The following is a 17,055-nucleotide window of genomic DNA, read 5'->3' on the forward strand; positions in this document are numbered from 1 at the left end:
TCAGCTGCGTCAGGCCCGTGGGTGCTTGGATTGCTCAGCCGGCCTCCCATGGTGGAACCTGGGATGTTTCGAGTTCGTTGCTGTTATAAACAGCATTCGGACAATCGTCGATAACCCTGAGCCGGTCACCTTGCGTGTGTGCACACACATGCCCAGGCTGCCGCCCCGGAGGGCCCAGACCCCCAGACCCCATCCCCTGTGACCTGAAGGGTCATGGCCAAATTCCTTCCACCTTCTGCAGCCCTGTAGGGGGCGCCCACCCACACCCGTGACCCTTAGTGACGGAGCATTTTCAGAGGTTCCGGATCATCAGTGGTCCCCAGTCTGCGCTCTGTGGGAAGCGGTGCCTGGAGGGTTTGGGGGTCTAGGGAAAGGGGTCTGGAAACCCCTGAGCCACGCTGGGAAGGAGCCCGGTGGGGAAGGGGTCGTGCGCCCAGTGTCTGGGTGCTGCCCCCTGCAGAGCAGCGAGGTGGAGCCGGGAGCACACGGTGTCCTGCCAGGGGCGTCAGCACCCAGCACCCCACTGTCACGCAGGCCCTGTCTCTGAGAGAAGCAGAACGGAGCCAGCTGCAGCGGGAGCTCTCCAGCGCCTCCCGGGAGCTGGAACAGGTGCGGCAGGAGGCCCACAGCCAGCAGGAGCAAGCAGAGGTGAGCCCCCTGTGCCCCCGTCAGCCAGACAGCAGGCGCTGGCACACCCCAGATGCACCCCTTCCCCCGGTCCCAGGGGACACCCCCCATCACCCTGGACCCCTGAGCCTCAGTTTCTCTTGGGTACCTCCAGGTCTCCTGCTGGGAGGGACGCTGTGTTCATGGGAAGGGAAGGCGAGGGAGTCACAGCCGGGAGGGGGTTATGCTGAGGGAGCCAGTTCCTGCCCCCCTCCATCAGGCCATGGGTATGAGAGGGGAGCGCCGGGCTGCACAGGAGCCAGCGCGGGGCCTAGGCCATGCCCTCGCCCACCAGCCTGGCCTGGCCTGGCCACGCACTTGAGCAGGAAATCTGACTCTCTGGAGGTGCCACTTCCGAAGGAGAAGCCAGACCAGGGAGGCGGCATCTACTCTAAGGCCTCCCTTCCCAGGAAGGACCCCAGGGAGCCTGGCGGAGCCTGGGGAGACGGCCGCGGTGGGTCACGGCAGACCCCGGAGGGGCGGCCGCCTGCCCTCGACCCGTGGACAGTGGCCCACATGTGCATGGAGGCTGCTGCAGGCAGCCAGCTGGGGTCTTCTGGGACCCCTGACTCCTCTTCAGGAGCCCATGTCTGGGGCAGGGCAGGGCAGGCAGCAGCAACGAGGGTTCTGGGGAAGAGGGGACGGCAACTCTGGGGCCCTGTGTCCTCACCCCACAGGTGGGACTGGGCACCCACTGGCAGGCTGGCTTCAGCCCATTTATGAAGTGGGCAGTGGGGAGGCAAGAGTCCACTCCGGGAGAAGGTGGTGGGACGCAGATGGAGAGGGAGCTCCGTGCTGACTGCAAGGGGGTGGACAGCTGTCCTGGGGCTGGCCCTGGGCGGACACAGGCTGAGGGGTCTGCCAGGAAACAGCCACGAGGTGGGGGTCTCTCACCAAGGGGAACACCGCTCCATCCCCTCTGCTCCTACCTCTGTCCCTCCAGCCCTGGTCACCTTCCATGTAGGTGCTGCCCTTTCTTAGTTAACCTCAGTGACCCCGTTCACCCTGGCCTGCGGCGTGTCCCTGTCCCAAGGGTGCAGTCGGATGCTCCCCGGCCTTGACTGAATGGCTCAGGGTCCGTGGACGGGCATGGACCAGTGGACCGGGCGGCGGGCAGCCTTCCTGAGCTGCAGGGGCGGGATGGCCTGGCTGGGGAGGCCGGGCAGCTCAGTGACCTGCGGAGGGGTCAGGGGCCTGTGCGGTAGCCAGGCTGCTGCCAGGGTGTTCCCGCCCCTCCTGCCTGATGGTGTCCGGGTCCCTGGCACTCTGAGCAGAGCAGGGGAGGGAGCCCCCTCACCCACTGGCATCCGGCATTCGAGTGAGCCTTGCCCAAGATCCCCGCTCCCTGGAGCTCTGTTGGGCTGTCCCCCCACTAGCCAAAGGCCCTTCCTAGGGCACAGCCAAGAGGGGCGGGGGGCCCCTGGGGTTGTGTCCTTCCTCCTCCCCCAACCCCAGCTGCCCCCTTGGTCCCTGTCCTGTGGCAGGAGACAAAGAAAGTGCCCCAATTCCCAGGGGTCCACTGGGGGCTTCCCCTCACTCTGGCTGTGTCCCCGTGGGCTGGGGATGGCCTGCCAGCCAGTGGGCTCTTCAGGGAGCTCATTAAGGGTTCTTGCCACCTCGGCTTGGAACATGAAAATGAAAACCCTCTGAGAGGCAGGGAGGGAGGAAGGCCAGCCAAGGAGCGCCAGTTGTGGGGTGATGTAAGAACAGCCCACGTCGTGGAGGGGCTCCCGGACTGTCACCCACAATCCTGGGGGCCAAGGGGGGTGTCCTGGCCCAGCCACACCGAGTGCCCACGACAGCGATGCCAGTGGGCCGGGCCCCAGGAGAGGCATGGTCAGGGCGGGGACAGTGGAGGCCCCTCACCCAGAGCAGGAGCCGGTAGAGTCTGGCCCACCAGTGCCCGGGGTGGGGTGGGGGGACAGAGACTCCTGTCCCCCCAGGAGCAGGAAGCCTGCTCAGGAGTAAGGAAACCCTCGGACCACGCTGGGTCTGGCTCAGAGGCTGGGCTGGGCCTCGGGCGCAGGTGAGCAGGCGGCATCCTTGCTCTTGGACAAGAGGCGCCTCCCCCAGGTGCCCATCCGTTGGCCGGGGAGGAGGGCCTGGGGTGCTGTGCCCCAGGACGGCAGAGTCGGGCGGGCTGAGTCCTGAGCAGGTGTCCGAGCCCCCGAGCGTGGCCTCTGGTCCTGCAGGCACGGCCCGTGTGAGAGGGGGCAGGGTCTGCGGGGTTCACCGCCCCCACCTGCCTGTGTGAACAACCGGGAAGCGAGGGCCGAGTGGACGGAGGATTTCTCTGGGTCACCTGGACTCAGGCACGAGGCTAGTCTCCCCTCCCCCGGCCTTTCTGCCCTGCACTTGTCCAGGGCCCCGAGGCACCTCCTCAGGGACAGCCTAGGCCAGGGGCTGCGGGATGAAGGTGCCTCCTCTACCCCACACGCCCGAGAGGGCAGAGGTTTAGCTCCTGGGTGCAAGGCCCTACCCAGCTGCAGGAGACACGTCCAGTGTCACTTGAGGGCAGGGTCTCTTCCCATCTGCCAAATGGCCATTCCTGGCCCCTGGCCGCTCAGCGGAGTGGGCCTAACGCAATGATTTAGGCAGGAAAGGGATCGGCACTGGAGATCGCTGGCCTGGCCCAGGCCTGGGGACCCCAGAGGAAAGGCACGGGGGATGGGAGGACCTGGGTCAGCCCCCTGCGTGGGGCGCCTCCGCCCCCGCCCTTCACCGCTGTGTCTACGCGGGACCTGGCACTGGTGGCACTGGCTGGGGTTGGGACGAAACCTCCGCTGGAACCCAGGCCCAGCTCTGGAGGGAGTTGTCCATCTGGTCCCTGGACTGCGTGTGGCTCCCTGTGGGCCTGAGCAGACCTCCGGGCGCCCACGCCATGGGCGGCCCTTGATGCCTCAGTGGCTTACTGCTCCCCGCAGGCCGCGGTCAGCGCCATGGCGGCAGAGCTGAGGGCCCTGCAGGCCCGGTTCGAAGAGGCCATCTCGGCCCATCAGAGAGAGACGGCGGCTTGGAGCCAGAGTCTCCGGGAGATGGCGGCAGAGAGGAGCCACGCGGGCAGGGAGGTGAGGGGGTGCCCGGAGGAGGATGGGGGTACCACAAGGGGTGGAGAGTGGGGTGCCATGGCGGGGAGACGGCATGTGCGCCCTGCGGGCTGGGGAGGAGGAAGCGGAACAGCCTAGAGGCTCATCCAACACCCTGGGAAGAGCCCAGGGGCAGCGGGAAGTGTGGCCCCAGGGGACTGTGCACTGGGTGGGGTGAGGCCCCCGGGGGCGCCTGGAGCAGAGAGGCATGGGCCTGACTGGGCCCAGGAGCCCTGTGACGGTGTCCTGGGTGGGGACGGCCTTGGGCAGGGGGAGCTAGGCCAGGGGAGCTCAGAGGCAGGCAGGCTGGGGAGGTGTTCCTGAGGTTTTAAAGGACTCTGGGCGCCTGGGAGAGGGGCAGGAGGGCACGGGTTTGGGCTGGGGGATGGTGAGCGCTGGGGGGGGCGCACAGGGGTGGTGTGCCCCGGGCAGTGCGCAGGGCTGGCAGGCAGCTGGCCCCCTCACGCACTAGCCCCGAGGCTCCGGAGGAGAGGGGCTGCCCTCCCCCAGCCCTGGGCAGGCTGGGTGGACGGAGGAAGAGAGCGTGATTTAACATGACAGGCTGTTTACTTTGGCCCCCAAAGAGAAAGGTCTCCTTTCAACAGATTTCAAAGTCAGGCCGGTCAGCGACCACACGGGGAAACAAAATGAGATTTTAAAACTGGGGGCAGCGGGGGAGGAGCTGGGAGCTGTACAAGTTCAGGTTCTCGGAGAGGGGCCCCCAGCAAGGGGGTGGGGAGATGTAGGGGGCCTGGGGGCGAGGGGGAGAGGAGCACGGAAGCGCCCTCACAGGCGCCAGGCTGGCCAGAGTCACCATGGAAACCATAACATTTTCACAGCCCTTAAACTGGAGGCACGTCCAGGCCTCTGGCAGCCCTGACTGAGTCCGCACATGTGTGCGTCCGTGCACACCCACGAGCCACTGCATGGCTCTCACACATGCACGCCCACACCCACACGCACACACGCGTACACAGATAGTTACAATGCACACGTATGTGTACACACATGCACTCGTGCATGGACACAACACACATGTAAGCACAGTGGACACCGTGAAGCACACACATGTGCGCAACAGGCAGCGATGCATCTTTGTGCATACTGCATGCTCGTGCACCACGGCGCGTGTCCACACGTGTACGCAGGCGCACAACCACACGCTCACCATGCTGCGTGCATACTCACATGCACACCAAGCACACATGTGTGCTCCCGTGTGCACACACATGGGCATGCCATGCACAGGTCAGGGCTCCTCCACACCCCTCCCCTCCTTTGTGCACAGCTCTCAGCCACCTCCTGGCAGGAGATTTCAAAAGAGGCTGTTTATACGATTTCTAGTAAAGAAATAATTATTATAATCACATTAAGCGATTTGGCTGTAAAATTCCTGTAAAAGGGATGGTTGTGCTCTGGAGGCAGAGGGGGTGGGTGGGGGTGCGGGGGAGGGGCCGCGTTTGTTTTGCTTGTTTTCATCCCCTCCTCCCGGGAAATGAAAACAGCCTCTTTTGTGATGGATAGGCCCTTTCCCTGGTCCTTGACCTTCGCGGGTTTCTGCTGAGCTCAGCGGAAAATGCTCCGCACAGCTTGTGGCTCCCACGTGTGGGGGTGGGAGAGAGCGAGGGGGGGCTCGGGGCCCTTCCCAAAAACAGAACAACAATAACAGCGGGCGGTGCAGGAGCCAGGCCGGCCAGGGCCTGGACAGTGTCCCACGAAGCAGCCAGCGGAGTGGGGTTCGCTCTTGGCCGGCCTCAGGGCTCCTGCGGCTTCCCCTCCCTGGCACGGCCCTGCCGCCCCTCTGCCTGCCCCTGGGCACACGCGTGGGAACACGCTTCCTCCTGAGTGTCCCGCTCAGGGCCACAGCCAGCCTTGGAGGCAGGAGGAGGGATGCTGGCCGAGCCCTGGCGAGCCCCCCATGGCCGGAGCCCTGAGAGCTGGGCCACCCTTTCCCCGGTCGTCACCCCCCCAGACCCTCCCAGCAGGGGCTGAGCCCAGGCCCCTTGTGCCCCAGGGTGAGTAGGAGCCCTACCACCAGCCACACTTTGGGGTCAGCAGGCTCTGCCTGGAAGCCCCGGTGTAGGTGGGGACCCGGGTCCTGGTCCCAGCTGGTGTGCGTCCCCCCGGAGCCCCCGCCCCTCCCTGGGCCATCTCCCGGAGGGGGGGCTGCACCCAGAGCCTCCCTCCGTGGCCTTCCCGCCCCTCGGGGTAAGGAGCCCACACTCGTGCGCCAGGCCGAGCACATGTGCAGGGAGAAGTGCTGCCCCGGCGGCTGGGCAGCCCGGCGGAGGCCCCGGCGCCAGTGGAGGGTCCAGGGTGCCCCAGACCCGCCCTCCCCTGCCTCCCATCCCAGCAGGGAACCAGGTGGGGCCCGCACCACGCAGGGGTGGAGCCTGGGCAGGGACACTACAGCCCACCCAGGACTCACTGTGACCCTGGGCGCCACGCCATTACTGAGGGACAGGAGAGGACAACAGAGTCCAGCAGGTGGTGAGGGCCATCGGGCAGCGGGTACCGGGCCTGGGTGGGCACAGTGCTGACGTGTGGGCAGAGCCGTGTCCCACACAGGCCTTGTGGCCTGTGGCCATCGACCCTGGGGCCCAGGCAGGACCAGGGCCAGGGGAAGTCAGGGTGTCGCCTGCCTGGGCCCTGGGACACCTACAGCCTCAGTGGCACTCGGAGAGGTGACCACACGTTGGCAGAGCCGGGCTGTCTGCAGGCACTTGGGGGACGGGGCCATCGGGACATCAGCGCCCCCAGACCAGAGCCCAAGGCCACCTGCTGCCCACGGCTGTCCCTGCAGCGGCAGCTCTGCCCGCCTGACCCCCGCACGTGGCCGTGGCCCCCAGAGCTGCACCCTCCCCCCAGGCGGAGCAGCTGCGGGCAGAGCTGGGGGAGGCCCAGGAGGCGCTGGCCGAGCTGCGCAGGGAGCTGCAGGGCAGCGAGGACAGTCGAGAGGGGCTGTGCCGGGAGGTTGCGGAGGCCCGCCGGGCGCTGGGCGAGGAGGCCCTGGAGAAGGACGTGCTGCAGCGGTCCAACGCCGAGCTGCGGGCTGCTGTGCGCCGGGCCCAGCAGGAGAAGGCCAGGTACGGCCACCCCCATGGAGGGGCGGCAGGGAGTCCTGGCCTGCAGCTCCCGCCCCCAGCTGGGGTAGGACAGTGCTGTCCTACCGAGCTGGGCCAGATGGTGGGTGGACACACCCTGCAGTCCCAGGGAGCCAGCTGCCCATCCTTAGGATCCTCACTGTTGGCCGTGACGGGGAGGCTGGGACACACAGACCTGTCCCTGCCTCAGAGAGCCTCCTCCAGGGACAGGGGGAGGACAGGGAAAGATGGGCCCCGAGTGGCCAGAAGAAGGTGACCAGGGCTAGGAGGGGAGGGGGCGAGGGTCTGGGGCCCCTGGGCACTCGGACCCACTGTGCCCAGAAGGTGACCGCAACCCCAGGGAGGCCGGGCTCTGGAGCTCCGTGGGCGTGTCCGCTGGAAGGAGGGGTGGCCTGCTGGGCAGCCTGAAGGGACCATGGGCGACGCCAGAGCCCCAGCCCCTGCTCAGCTTCCAGCGGTCCACGGAAGGAAAGGAGCAGAAGGTGCTGGCCCTGCAGGAGGCCTGGGCGGCAGCCCAGAAGGAGGCTGGGGAGCTGTGGGCCCGCCTGTGGGAGGCAGAGCAGACCCATGTGGACACTGGCCGGGAGCTCCGGGAGCTTCGTGCACAGGTGAGCAGCTCCCCGAGGCCCCACCCAGGCGCCCCATCCAGCCCCAGGGCATCCCAGCCTGCTGCCTGACCTTACAACCCCCACCGAGAGGCCCTGCTCCACCTTACGGGGCCCTGGGTGGGTCTGCCCCGTCGGGCACAAATAGCCTCAGACCTGACGGCCTGGAACAACCGTCCCGAAGTTCACGGGCCCCGAGAGTCAGGAATGCAGCCTGGCAGCACAGCGGGGAGCTGGGCCCTGCCCACCGCACGGGCACCCAGAGGCATCCGCCGCAGGCGTGTGACGGTGGCGACTGGGCGCAGCTGGAGCTGCCCTCTCACGGGCCCAGCGCTGATGCTGCCGGTCCGCTGGGGCAACCAGGGTGGTGCCAGGGTCCTGGCCCCAGGGCGGAGGCGCAGGGGCTGAGGAGGGGCTGAGGGCGGAGGTCTGAGGGCACTTGGAAGACCCCCCATCCGGAGCTGGACTTAGCCTCAGCCTCCTGGAGTGGGGGGGCTGCCCGGGACACATGAGCAGAGGCTGCCGGGGCTCCTGCAAGGGCTCGTGGGCCCCCCGTCAGTGCCACCCCACCCGCAGGTGAAGACGCTGGAGACCGAGAAGCAAAGGAAAAGCCGAGAGGTGCGCCAGCTGCAGAGCCGGGCGGTGGGGGTGGAGGCTGCCCAGAAGGAGGTAGGGGGCTAAGGGCCCCGGGGCGGGGGGGGAGGGGGCAGAGGGCCAGGGCAGCCGGGCCTCGCTCGCCCTCGTAGGATCACATTTAGTCAAGGACAGAGTCTCACCCAGGTGAAGAGTGTTCTGAGCCTGGGGACAGGCAGGGGACCCTGAAAAGACCAGTTCTCCAAGCCTCAGGACCCGAGCCCACACCCACACCCACGCCCGGCGCCCGGACACCTGCACACGCAGCCCCCGCGCCCGCCTGAAAGACCCTCTGTTCAGCCCCAGGCCCCGCCCCTCAGGTTCTGTTTGCTGCCGGCAGCCAGGTGGCCCCGGACCCCCCACACACAACCTGGGAAGGCCTCCCTGGGCCTCAGCCTGTGTGGGGCTCCTGGTTCAGACCCGGAGTCGTGCACAGAGTGGCTGTTATCAAGTACCCACCATGCCCAGAAACAGGGGTTCATCCCCCATGGCCCATGTGAGCCCTGAGTGACCTCACAGCCCCTCTCCTCCACTGTGAATGGGGCCGTTGTACTGCGGCCACCCAGGGAGGGCGAGGGGATGAGGCCCACCTGCACTGGCGCCAGGCCTCCTACCCGCCTGTGCACTTCTCCAGGGTGGGGTGCCCGGCTGACGGCCCTGTTCACGCACTTGTGTGAGCGGAGGGCTGGGGCACAGTTGGGCCATGACAGGTTGGAGCAGCAGACAGGTGGCGAGTTGCTCGGATGGGGGATGGGCAGCAGCAGAGGGACAGCAGGGTCGGGAGAGTTCCTCTCACTGGGGCTGAGCTGCCCAGAGAAGGGAGAGGGGCTGCCAGGGGCTGGGTTGGGGGGAACAAGGGGGGTCCGGCCAGGGGAAGTGGAAGAAGCCACCCAGCGCCTTGCCGCCGCCCTCAGCCCTCGTGCCCCGTGTTCAGGGTGGATGACTCCAGTTGTCCGTGGTGTCACCCCCTGGAGGCCTGTGGGCGGGTGTTGGGCACCTGAGGCTCCCAGCCCGGGTCTCCGGGTGCACTGACCTGGCCTCTGCTGCCACCAGCTGTGAGCGTGTGGGCGGGGCAGCGGGCAGGGGGCAGCGGGGCCGGGGCTCTGTCTGGCCCAGGTCTTCATGAGGCTGCCAGTGGGGCTCTCTGACGCTTGCAGGGATGTGCCCGTGGTCCGGGGCCCTTCCCCGCCTGGGCTCAGACATGGGCTTGAGGCAGGTCCTCCGTCCCCCCGGCTGTGGTGGGCCCAAGAGGGGCCGAGGTGAGAGGCCGGGCAAGTCTCCAGAGCCCCGCGGAACCGACTCCACCTGAGCCCCGGCCCTGCCAGGTCCTGCGGTTTCAGCGGAAGCTGGCGGAGGCGGAGGAGCAGCTCCGAGAGAGCCTCGGGGCCGAGCGGGGCCTCCGGGCCGAGCTGCACGGCGCCTGCCGCCAGGTCCGCAGCCTGGAGCAGGAGCTGGCCCGGGCAGAGGGCGCCAGGCAGGACGCGCAGCACCAGCTGGGCCGGCTGTGGTCCATACTTCGCTGTGAGCTGGGGCTCCCAGCACAGGGCCCCTCTGCCTCCGCTGAGCGGCCCGGCTCCCCCACCAAAGGTCAGTGTCCTTCGTGGCTTCAGGGGCTCCTCTCCCAGTCCCCACCCACTAGGCCACCCCACCCCTCCCTGGGGCTCACACTCCGCACAGTCAGGGCCCGGTGCCACCCCAGCTCCCTGTGGGAAGGGACAGCAGAGAGAAAGGGGGACAGGGTGCCTGCGTGTGTTACCGAGTCCTCACCACACCCCCAGCCCTCTGTCCCAGGGGCTGGGACGGCCCCCAGGGTCCGGCTCACCTCCAGGTCCCACTCACCTCCCAATGGCCCTCGCCCGCCCAGGACATCAAGGCCCAGACGTGGACGCGGACTCTGTTCAAGATGCCCTGAGGGACCTCGTGCAGAAGCTGCGAGAGGCCCAGCGGGAGCAGGTGATCGGCAGAGGAGCTGCCCCCGGGGCCCTGGGAGATGGGGGGCAGCTCACTTCCTGCGCCGTCTGCCTGTCCATCCATCCTGGATCTGCTGAGACCCTGGCAGGGCCCTGCCGGTCCCTGGGCCCCTCAGTGTCCAGACTGTCCTTTGTTGGGTGTGATAAATACCACCGTCTCTCAAAAGCAACTGCCCCAAATGGCCCATAGCCACCTCCCTGCCACAGGCCCTGCAGTGATACCCAGGGGTCCAGGGCAGGGCCGTCACCATCCCCACGTCCGTCTCCTGAAGACCAGTCCCAGGGGCCGGCCAAGTGACCTTCAGAGTGTCCCCAGTGACCCCTCCCATGGGACCAAGCTACCAGCAGCTGCTCAGATGACCTCCACATCTTGCCACCCCAGGACACCCCCAGGGCCCCCCCAGAGCCCCCTGCTCATGCAGGGGTCCCTCCTGACCTTCCAGGTGGGAGGGACTGACTGTCACCGGCCCTGGCCCAGGGTCCTCTCTCCCACCAAGGCCTGCCCCAGGGAGCAGGACACAACCTCATTTAGCCCCAGGTCTTGGCCAAGGGTCAGTCCCTGAAGGTCACCTTGACCCCACAGGCTATGGGCCACCACCTGCCGCAGCCTGACCTCTTCCCCCACTCTATGTGCGTACCCCAAAACTAGACACGCTGGCCCATCCCCACTCTAGCCCCTCACATAGCCCAGGCCTGTCCTGAGAGCTTGTAGCCTGCCTACCAGACCCCCAAACGTCTAGCCTGACACCTCAGCCCTCCGCCCGCCTGCTGACCGCGGTCCTCTCCCAGGAGGACTGGCGCTCCCGGGTGTCGAGCCTGAGCAGCCGGCTGAGCGAGGCGCAGAGGCAGCGCGCCCAGGCCCAGGGCCTCGCGGGGCAGCTGAGGGTGGCGCTGGCCCAGGCGGAGCGGAGGGCGGGCAGGGCCCAGGCCTCGCGGGCCCTGCAGAAGGAGGCGCTGCAGAGGCTGGAGAGGGAGCACCTGGCCGGCGTGCGGGCAGCGAGACAGGAGAAGGGGCGGCTCCAGGTGGGGACCCCACACCCCAGGGCAGGGACGGGGAGGGGAAGGCTGAGAGGGCTGCCGGGTTGGGGTGGTTTCAGGTCCCTGTGGGCAGGTGTCCTCAGGGGGTGCTGGGTCCCCACAGAGCTTATCAGGGCTGTCCCAGCAGAGCTGTCTTTGAGGCGGTCCTAGCCTTTATCTTTCAAGTTGGGGAGATTGAGTCCGGGGCAGAGAAGGACTTGGCCGGGCGGCAGAGCAGTGGGGGGCAGGCTCAGGGCAGACGCTGGCCCCTCTGCGGCCACAATGGCAGGTGGCACAAGATGGCCCAGCTTGGCTGCTCTCTGTGGGGTCACACCTGTGCTGCTGTGTACCTTTTCCACCCTCACCCGAGGACACTGATCTTTAGAGAGGAAGGGGGAGAGAAAGAGAAACATCGACCAGTTGCCTCCCATACATGTCGTGACTGGGGATCGAACCCACAACCTTTTGGTGTACGGGACGATGCTCCAACCACTGGGCAACCCGGCCGAGGCATGTGGGGCCATTTTCCAACCCGTGTACCTCACACGTGGAAGCAGGTTGCACAGGATGAACTCAGGTGATGTCCCTGGCGGGGGCTCTGTGCTGTGAAGGGGGCCTGGGGTCCCCAGTTTTCAGGTGAGGAGTCTGGACCCAGCCAGTCTGAGTGGTGGGGGCTGGCCTCCCACTCACTGCCCAGCCCCCGTCGGGGGTGGAGAACCGTGTGCTTGGAGGGGGCCCTTGCCCAGGGGCCCAGCGACCCAGGACCCTCACTGGGAAGCTGAAGCTGATGTGGGGGACTGAGCAGAGGGGACCCGTGGGGCAGGACATAGGGCAGAACACGGGCTCAGCCCCATGCGTGCCACGAGCTGCAAGTGGCCCCCTCCACGTGCCCTGTGAGGAGGCCCCCGGATGGGGGAGGTAGATGGGGGTGGTCTGCAGGGGAGGGGGTCAGAGAAAGCACAGGATGATTTGTGAGATGAAAGGCAATTTCTGTTTCAAGACCCTTCCAGTCGAAGCTGCTGTGGTGATGGGTTTTGGGGGGGATGGTACCCCAGGGCCCAGGAGCCTGCCTGGGTGCTGGCAAGACTCGTGAGATGTGGGGGTCTGAGACACCAAGGGAGGGGGGCAGGGCTGTGTGCCGTTTACACGTGTGTTCACACGGATGTGCCCCATGCACACTGGAAATAAAGCTGAAACAGACCTAACCGATCACCTTAGCAAACGCAGTAGATGCTGCACGAGTTTTGTTTCCTGGGCGTCTCCGGGCTCGTGAGGAGTTGAATTTTCCCGCTGCGATAGCTTCTCTTGGCAACGTCTCCTTTGTCTTCAAGGGTCTTTGATCTGTGGCTTTTACAGTGCGCTCTCCAGCATTTCTCACGGCTCCAGCTCTTCCGGGTCTGAGGCCGACGCGCCCGTGACCGCTGTCTGTCCTGAATTCCTCTCCACCTGATTCGGCACGGCCCACCGTCCCGGCCAGCACCCTCTCCTCTCCACCGTCCCCACCTTCCATCTGCTTGGCTGCTGTTCCAGCCCCGCCCCAGGCCTTTGTAGGTCGGGTGGACTCGAGCCCACGCACAAGCTTCACGCTGGTGTGTTTGCTCTGCTTCTTCGCCGACGGGGTGCTTTCCATTTTGTCCTGACGGTGGGGTGTTTGCCCCTTCCCTCCAGTGTCCACATCCTAGCCTCGGGGGTACGGGGGTGTTACAGCGGTAAGCATGATGGCGATATCTTGTCACACTGTGCTCAGGGGACACTGATGGCAGCTGGGACCCCTGCCTGCCCCGGGCCTCCCCCAGCGGCAGAGGATTCTGCACCTGTGCCCTGGGGGCTGACGGGGAACATCTGCACCCTGGGCTTCCCCTCCTCCAGACCTGCTGGCCCCTGTCTTTCTGCCAAGGCCGCTGGGGCCCATGCAGAGCCTGCCCCCAACTCTGAAGCCCCGGTGTTCGCAGACCCGGGGTTATCCACACAGCAGCCCACACCGGACACATTGCTTCTGAGTCGCAGAAGCCGATGGAGCCCATGTGTGAGGCCTCAGTCCTGCGTGGGGGCTTGTTCTCTGCCAGGTCTCCCCTTTGGAGTGGGCTGGGCCATGTCCTCACCGGAAGCTGGGAAAATCCCCCTGCAGCTCATTCAGGGTGTGGCAGGGTCCAGTGCCCTGCGGCTGTGGGACTGAGGTCCTGTTCCTGGTGTTCAGCTAAGGATGGAGCAGCTTCTAGAGGCTTCTTCCAGTTCCTGGCTGGGCCTTCCCATAGGCCCTCACTCAGAGCCCGCAGCCCAGGCCTCCTGTGATACCAGGTCCACCTGGGTGGTCTCCCACTGGTTACTCACTAGCCTTCGTTACCTCCGCAGATCCCTTTGCCACACCATCTGAATACTGGTAGGATGACATCAGGGCCCAAAGTCACAGGCCGTCTCTAACCGCCAGCCACACCTGGTCCCCATGACCTGCTGAATTCTGTGTACACAGGTGTCATGGGCTATTGTCCTAGGACAGGCCGATCCCCTCAGATCCAGGAGAGGCCGATCCCCTCAGATCCAGGACAGAGGCCGATCCCCTCAGATCAAGAGAGGCCGATCCCCTTAGATCCAAGACAGGCCGATCCCCTTAGATCCAGGACAGGCCGATCCCCTTAGATCTAGGACAGGCCAATCCCCTTAGGTTAGGACAGGCCGCTCCCCTCAGATCCAGGACAGGCCGATCCCCTCAGATCCAGGACAGGCCGATCCCCTTAGATCCAGGACAGGCCGATCCCCTTAGATCAGGAGAGGCCGATCCCCTCAGATCCAGGACAGGCCGATCCCCTCAGATCCAGGACAGGCCGATCCCCTTAGATCAGGAGAGGCCGTTCCCCTTAGAGTTCAGGCTGGTGGTTTGCCCGCTGACCTCGGTCTCGGTTGGATTCCAGAAATGTGAGGATGTGGTAGGTTATGTGAAGTGTTATTTCCAGAGTGAAGCCAGAAAGCCTATTTAGCTTTGAAATTTAGAAACGTTGCCAAAACATTGACTGGGTTGTCCCTTCATGCTGAGCCCCGCACTGCAGAACCAACTCGGTCTCGGTTCACAGAGGTTCTTTCCACTTGACAAACATCTCCCCCCGCCCCCACGCTTCCCTGCCGTGGGCCCTGATGTGCACCGCAGCCCAGCACTGCCCTCGGGCCCCTCCTCCTGCTGACCTGGACGTCGCCTGCCCAGGTCCTGGCAGAGTCAAGGGTCTTCGTCCGGTTCCGCTGGCCTGTCCTGCGTTGGGGTGTGCTTCTGTCTCGACTCTTCGCCCTGGCCTCGCCTTGAGAACGTCAGTGAACCTTTCCTAGCACAGATTTCCTTCTCTTGCCGTCACTCTGTTCTCTGTTCCGCCCGAGACCTCAGGTCTGACTCCTCGGGTTGACTGCTTCCTGAACCGCCGCCGCGCGCTGCTGACGCCATGACGTTCCCTCCACGCGTCTTTAAAGCAAGTCTGGTCTTGCTCAGAGTCGGGAGTGGAGGGGAACCCCCGGGGACGTCACGGGACCCTGTCCAGATATTTCAGGTCCAAACGCAAGGCAGACAGAAAGGTTCTGAGGGGAGCTGTGGGGCCCAGGGGCCGTGGGGAGCCATGGGGGTCCAGGGGGCCGTGGGGAGCCATGGGGGTCCAGGGGGCCATGGGGAGCCGTGGGGAGCCGTGGGGTCCAGGGGGTTGTGGGGAGCCATGGGGGTCCAGGGGGCCGTGGGGAGCCATGGGGGTCCAGGGGGCCGTGGGGAGCCGTGGGGAGCCGTGGGGTCCAGGGGGTTGTGGGGAGCCATGGGGCCCAGGGGGTTGTGGGGAGCCATGGGGCCCAGGGGCCGTGGGGAGCCGTGGGGGTCCAGGGGGCCGTGGGGAGCCGTGGGGGTCCAGGGGGCCGTGGGGAGCCATGGGGCCCAGGGGGTTGTGGGGCCCAGGGGGCCGTGAGGACCCAGCAGCAGAAGCAGCCTGACCCCTCCCCTGAGCTCTTCTGTTCCAGGAATGGGGTGGGCCAGGGCACTGGGGACTCGGCTGCGGCGATGGGGACCTTCTTGGTCCTCACCCACCACAGCCCGCAGCCCCTCTGGCCTTGGCCCTCTGAGCCAGGGTCCGGGGGACAGGGTCACCCATGGGTGCCGCGGGCTCTTCTGGGTGCAGCTCGGATGTTGTGCACCCATGTTAACGGTCCTGCTTGCTCAAGAGTGTATTCGGTTTCCTAGTAAAGCGTGTGCACTGAGACCTGTCAGTATTCTGTCCGCTTTCCCTAGAATTCTGGCAAGTCCCCTCTCTTCTAATCCAGTCGGTTCCACGGACCCTGCATCCTGCAGGGTCCTCGAAGGCCTGGCCTCCAGCGCCCAGGGACGTTTCCCCAAACGTGGGGACCTGCTGGCCACTGCGGTGGGCATGGGGCGGGCAGGGAGCCCCAGGCCTGCAGGAGCAACCGCCAGCCTGGCTGCCCCGCCCTCCCCGCGGTGTGGGCCAGAGCGAGGTCTGCCAGCCGCACGGCAACACCACGGTCACGGGCCGGGCCTTTCTCCGTTTCACATGAGCCAACGTGTTTGTCGAGAGAAAGTTAATTAAAAACATATTTTTCTAATTAAATGGTAGGCTGTGCTGTGCAAACAGTGAGATTCTTGTTTGAGAGCAAACCCCTCCCATTTCCAGGGCTGCCCTGGGGATTCACTGGATCCACAGTGCAGAGGGAGCCCAGGGGTGGGCACGGCCCTCATCACCCACCCGCCTGACCTGGCAGCAAAGCCCTGTCACAGCCTCGCTGGCCCCGGGGCCCGCAGTGTCCTCCTGGCAACGCACTGGCCACGTCCAGCCCCGCTGGCTCACACTTGCCGGGTGCCAGCCCTATCACACACCCACCTCCCCTGAAGACGCTCCCCAGCCCGAGCGAGCTCAGCCCAGGTTCCAGAAGCAAAGCTGAGGAGCCCTCAAAACCCCCCACCCCCGCACACGTCTGTGGCTGCAGCTCCTCGGGGTGTTGTCTTTAGCCTCATTAAGTGAATTAGTGACCTTTCCATCCTCTCTTTTCTTGTTTTTGCTAATCCTTACCCGAGGATATTTTTCCATTCATTTCATTTTACATAGAGTGGGAGGGAGAGAAAGAACCTCGATGTACGAGAGACACATCGATTGGCTGCTTCCCACACAACCGACCAGGGGCGGGAGGGGACCGAGCCTGCAGCCCAGGTACGTGCCCTTGACCGGGGATATCAAATCAGAGACCCTTCAGTCCGTGTGCCAACACTAACCGCCGAGCCAAACCGGTTCAGCTTTTTGAAAGGTTGGATTGAATGTACCCGCAAACCCACCCTCCTGTCATCTTAAATACGTTGTAACTTCATCTCTGTTCTGTCTCCGGCCGTCCTCAGTTCTTCGCCTCGTCTTGGGTCCGTGTTTGTCGCCCGGCAGCCACCCACCTTGTATTTTTGAGAGCACGTGTATTGATCGGCGTCATGGTTACGTGTGTGTCTGTCTGTCCCGGATGTCGGAGGCTATTGGTTTCTCTGAGTCCAACTGGCCAGTGTTCCTCTCCTTCACTGGTCTTTTCAGAGACTGTCCTTTGTCTTCTCTCATGTTTGCCTAGTTTGTTCACGTTCGCTTTTATCTTTGTTAAAGCCTCCTTGGTTGTTGCCATCCTTCTGACTTCCGATGCTGGATACAATGTGTTTATGTTTGGACCTTCTCTCTCACTGGTAACAGTATTCAGCCTCAACCGCCTCTTCCAGTTGTGGTTTGCATGAGACCCATGGCTCTTTCCACGAATTCTCTTCCTTTGTACCCATTTCCTAGGAGTTTCCGTCTCTAGTTCTTCTTCAGTGCAAGATTTCCAGAGAATATCTCCGTGTGTGCCTCTTTTGTTGCCACATCTCGACTCACTGGTGAGAGGGTGCGGCTTGGGCCATGCGTTGGCCTTTGACCAGCTTCTAGTTGCCAGCTGTTGGCTGGTTGCTCTTTGCTTTTTGGGTTGGTTTTGTCTGTTT

The 17,055-nt window shown here is 65.0% G+C and overlaps 1 protein-coding gene across 1 annotated transcript in view; it reads left to right on the forward strand.

Annotated features, from left to right (window-relative positions):
* CROCC2 (ciliary rootlet coiled-coil, rootletin family member 2) overlaps positions 1–17,055 on the forward strand; it is a 56,642-nt gene that overhangs the window by 27,799 nt on the left and 11,788 nt on the right. Inside the window, exons 20-27 of the mRNA XM_036253381.1 lie at positions 535–648; positions 3,591–3,734; positions 6,621–6,838; positions 7,305–7,464; positions 8,038–8,130; positions 9,435–9,681; positions 9,959–10,047; positions 10,854–11,087. Coding sequence (XP_036109274.1) covers positions 535–648; positions 3,591–3,734; positions 6,621–6,838; positions 7,305–7,464; positions 8,038–8,130; positions 9,435–9,681; positions 9,959–10,047; positions 10,854–11,087 — 1,299 coding nt within the window. The remainder of the gene's footprint in view (positions 1–534; positions 649–3,590; positions 3,735–6,620; positions 6,839–7,304; positions 7,465–8,037; positions 8,131–9,434; positions 9,682–9,958; positions 10,048–10,853; positions 11,088–17,055) is intronic.

The sequence above is a fragment of the Molossus molossus genome, unplaced genomic scaffold, assembly GCF_014108415.1.
Source record: "Molossus molossus isolate mMolMol1 unplaced genomic scaffold, mMolMol1.p scaffold_m16_p_11, whole genome shotgun sequence".
Taxonomy (NCBI): Eukaryota; Metazoa; Chordata; class Mammalia; order Chiroptera; family Molossidae; genus Molossus; species Molossus molossus.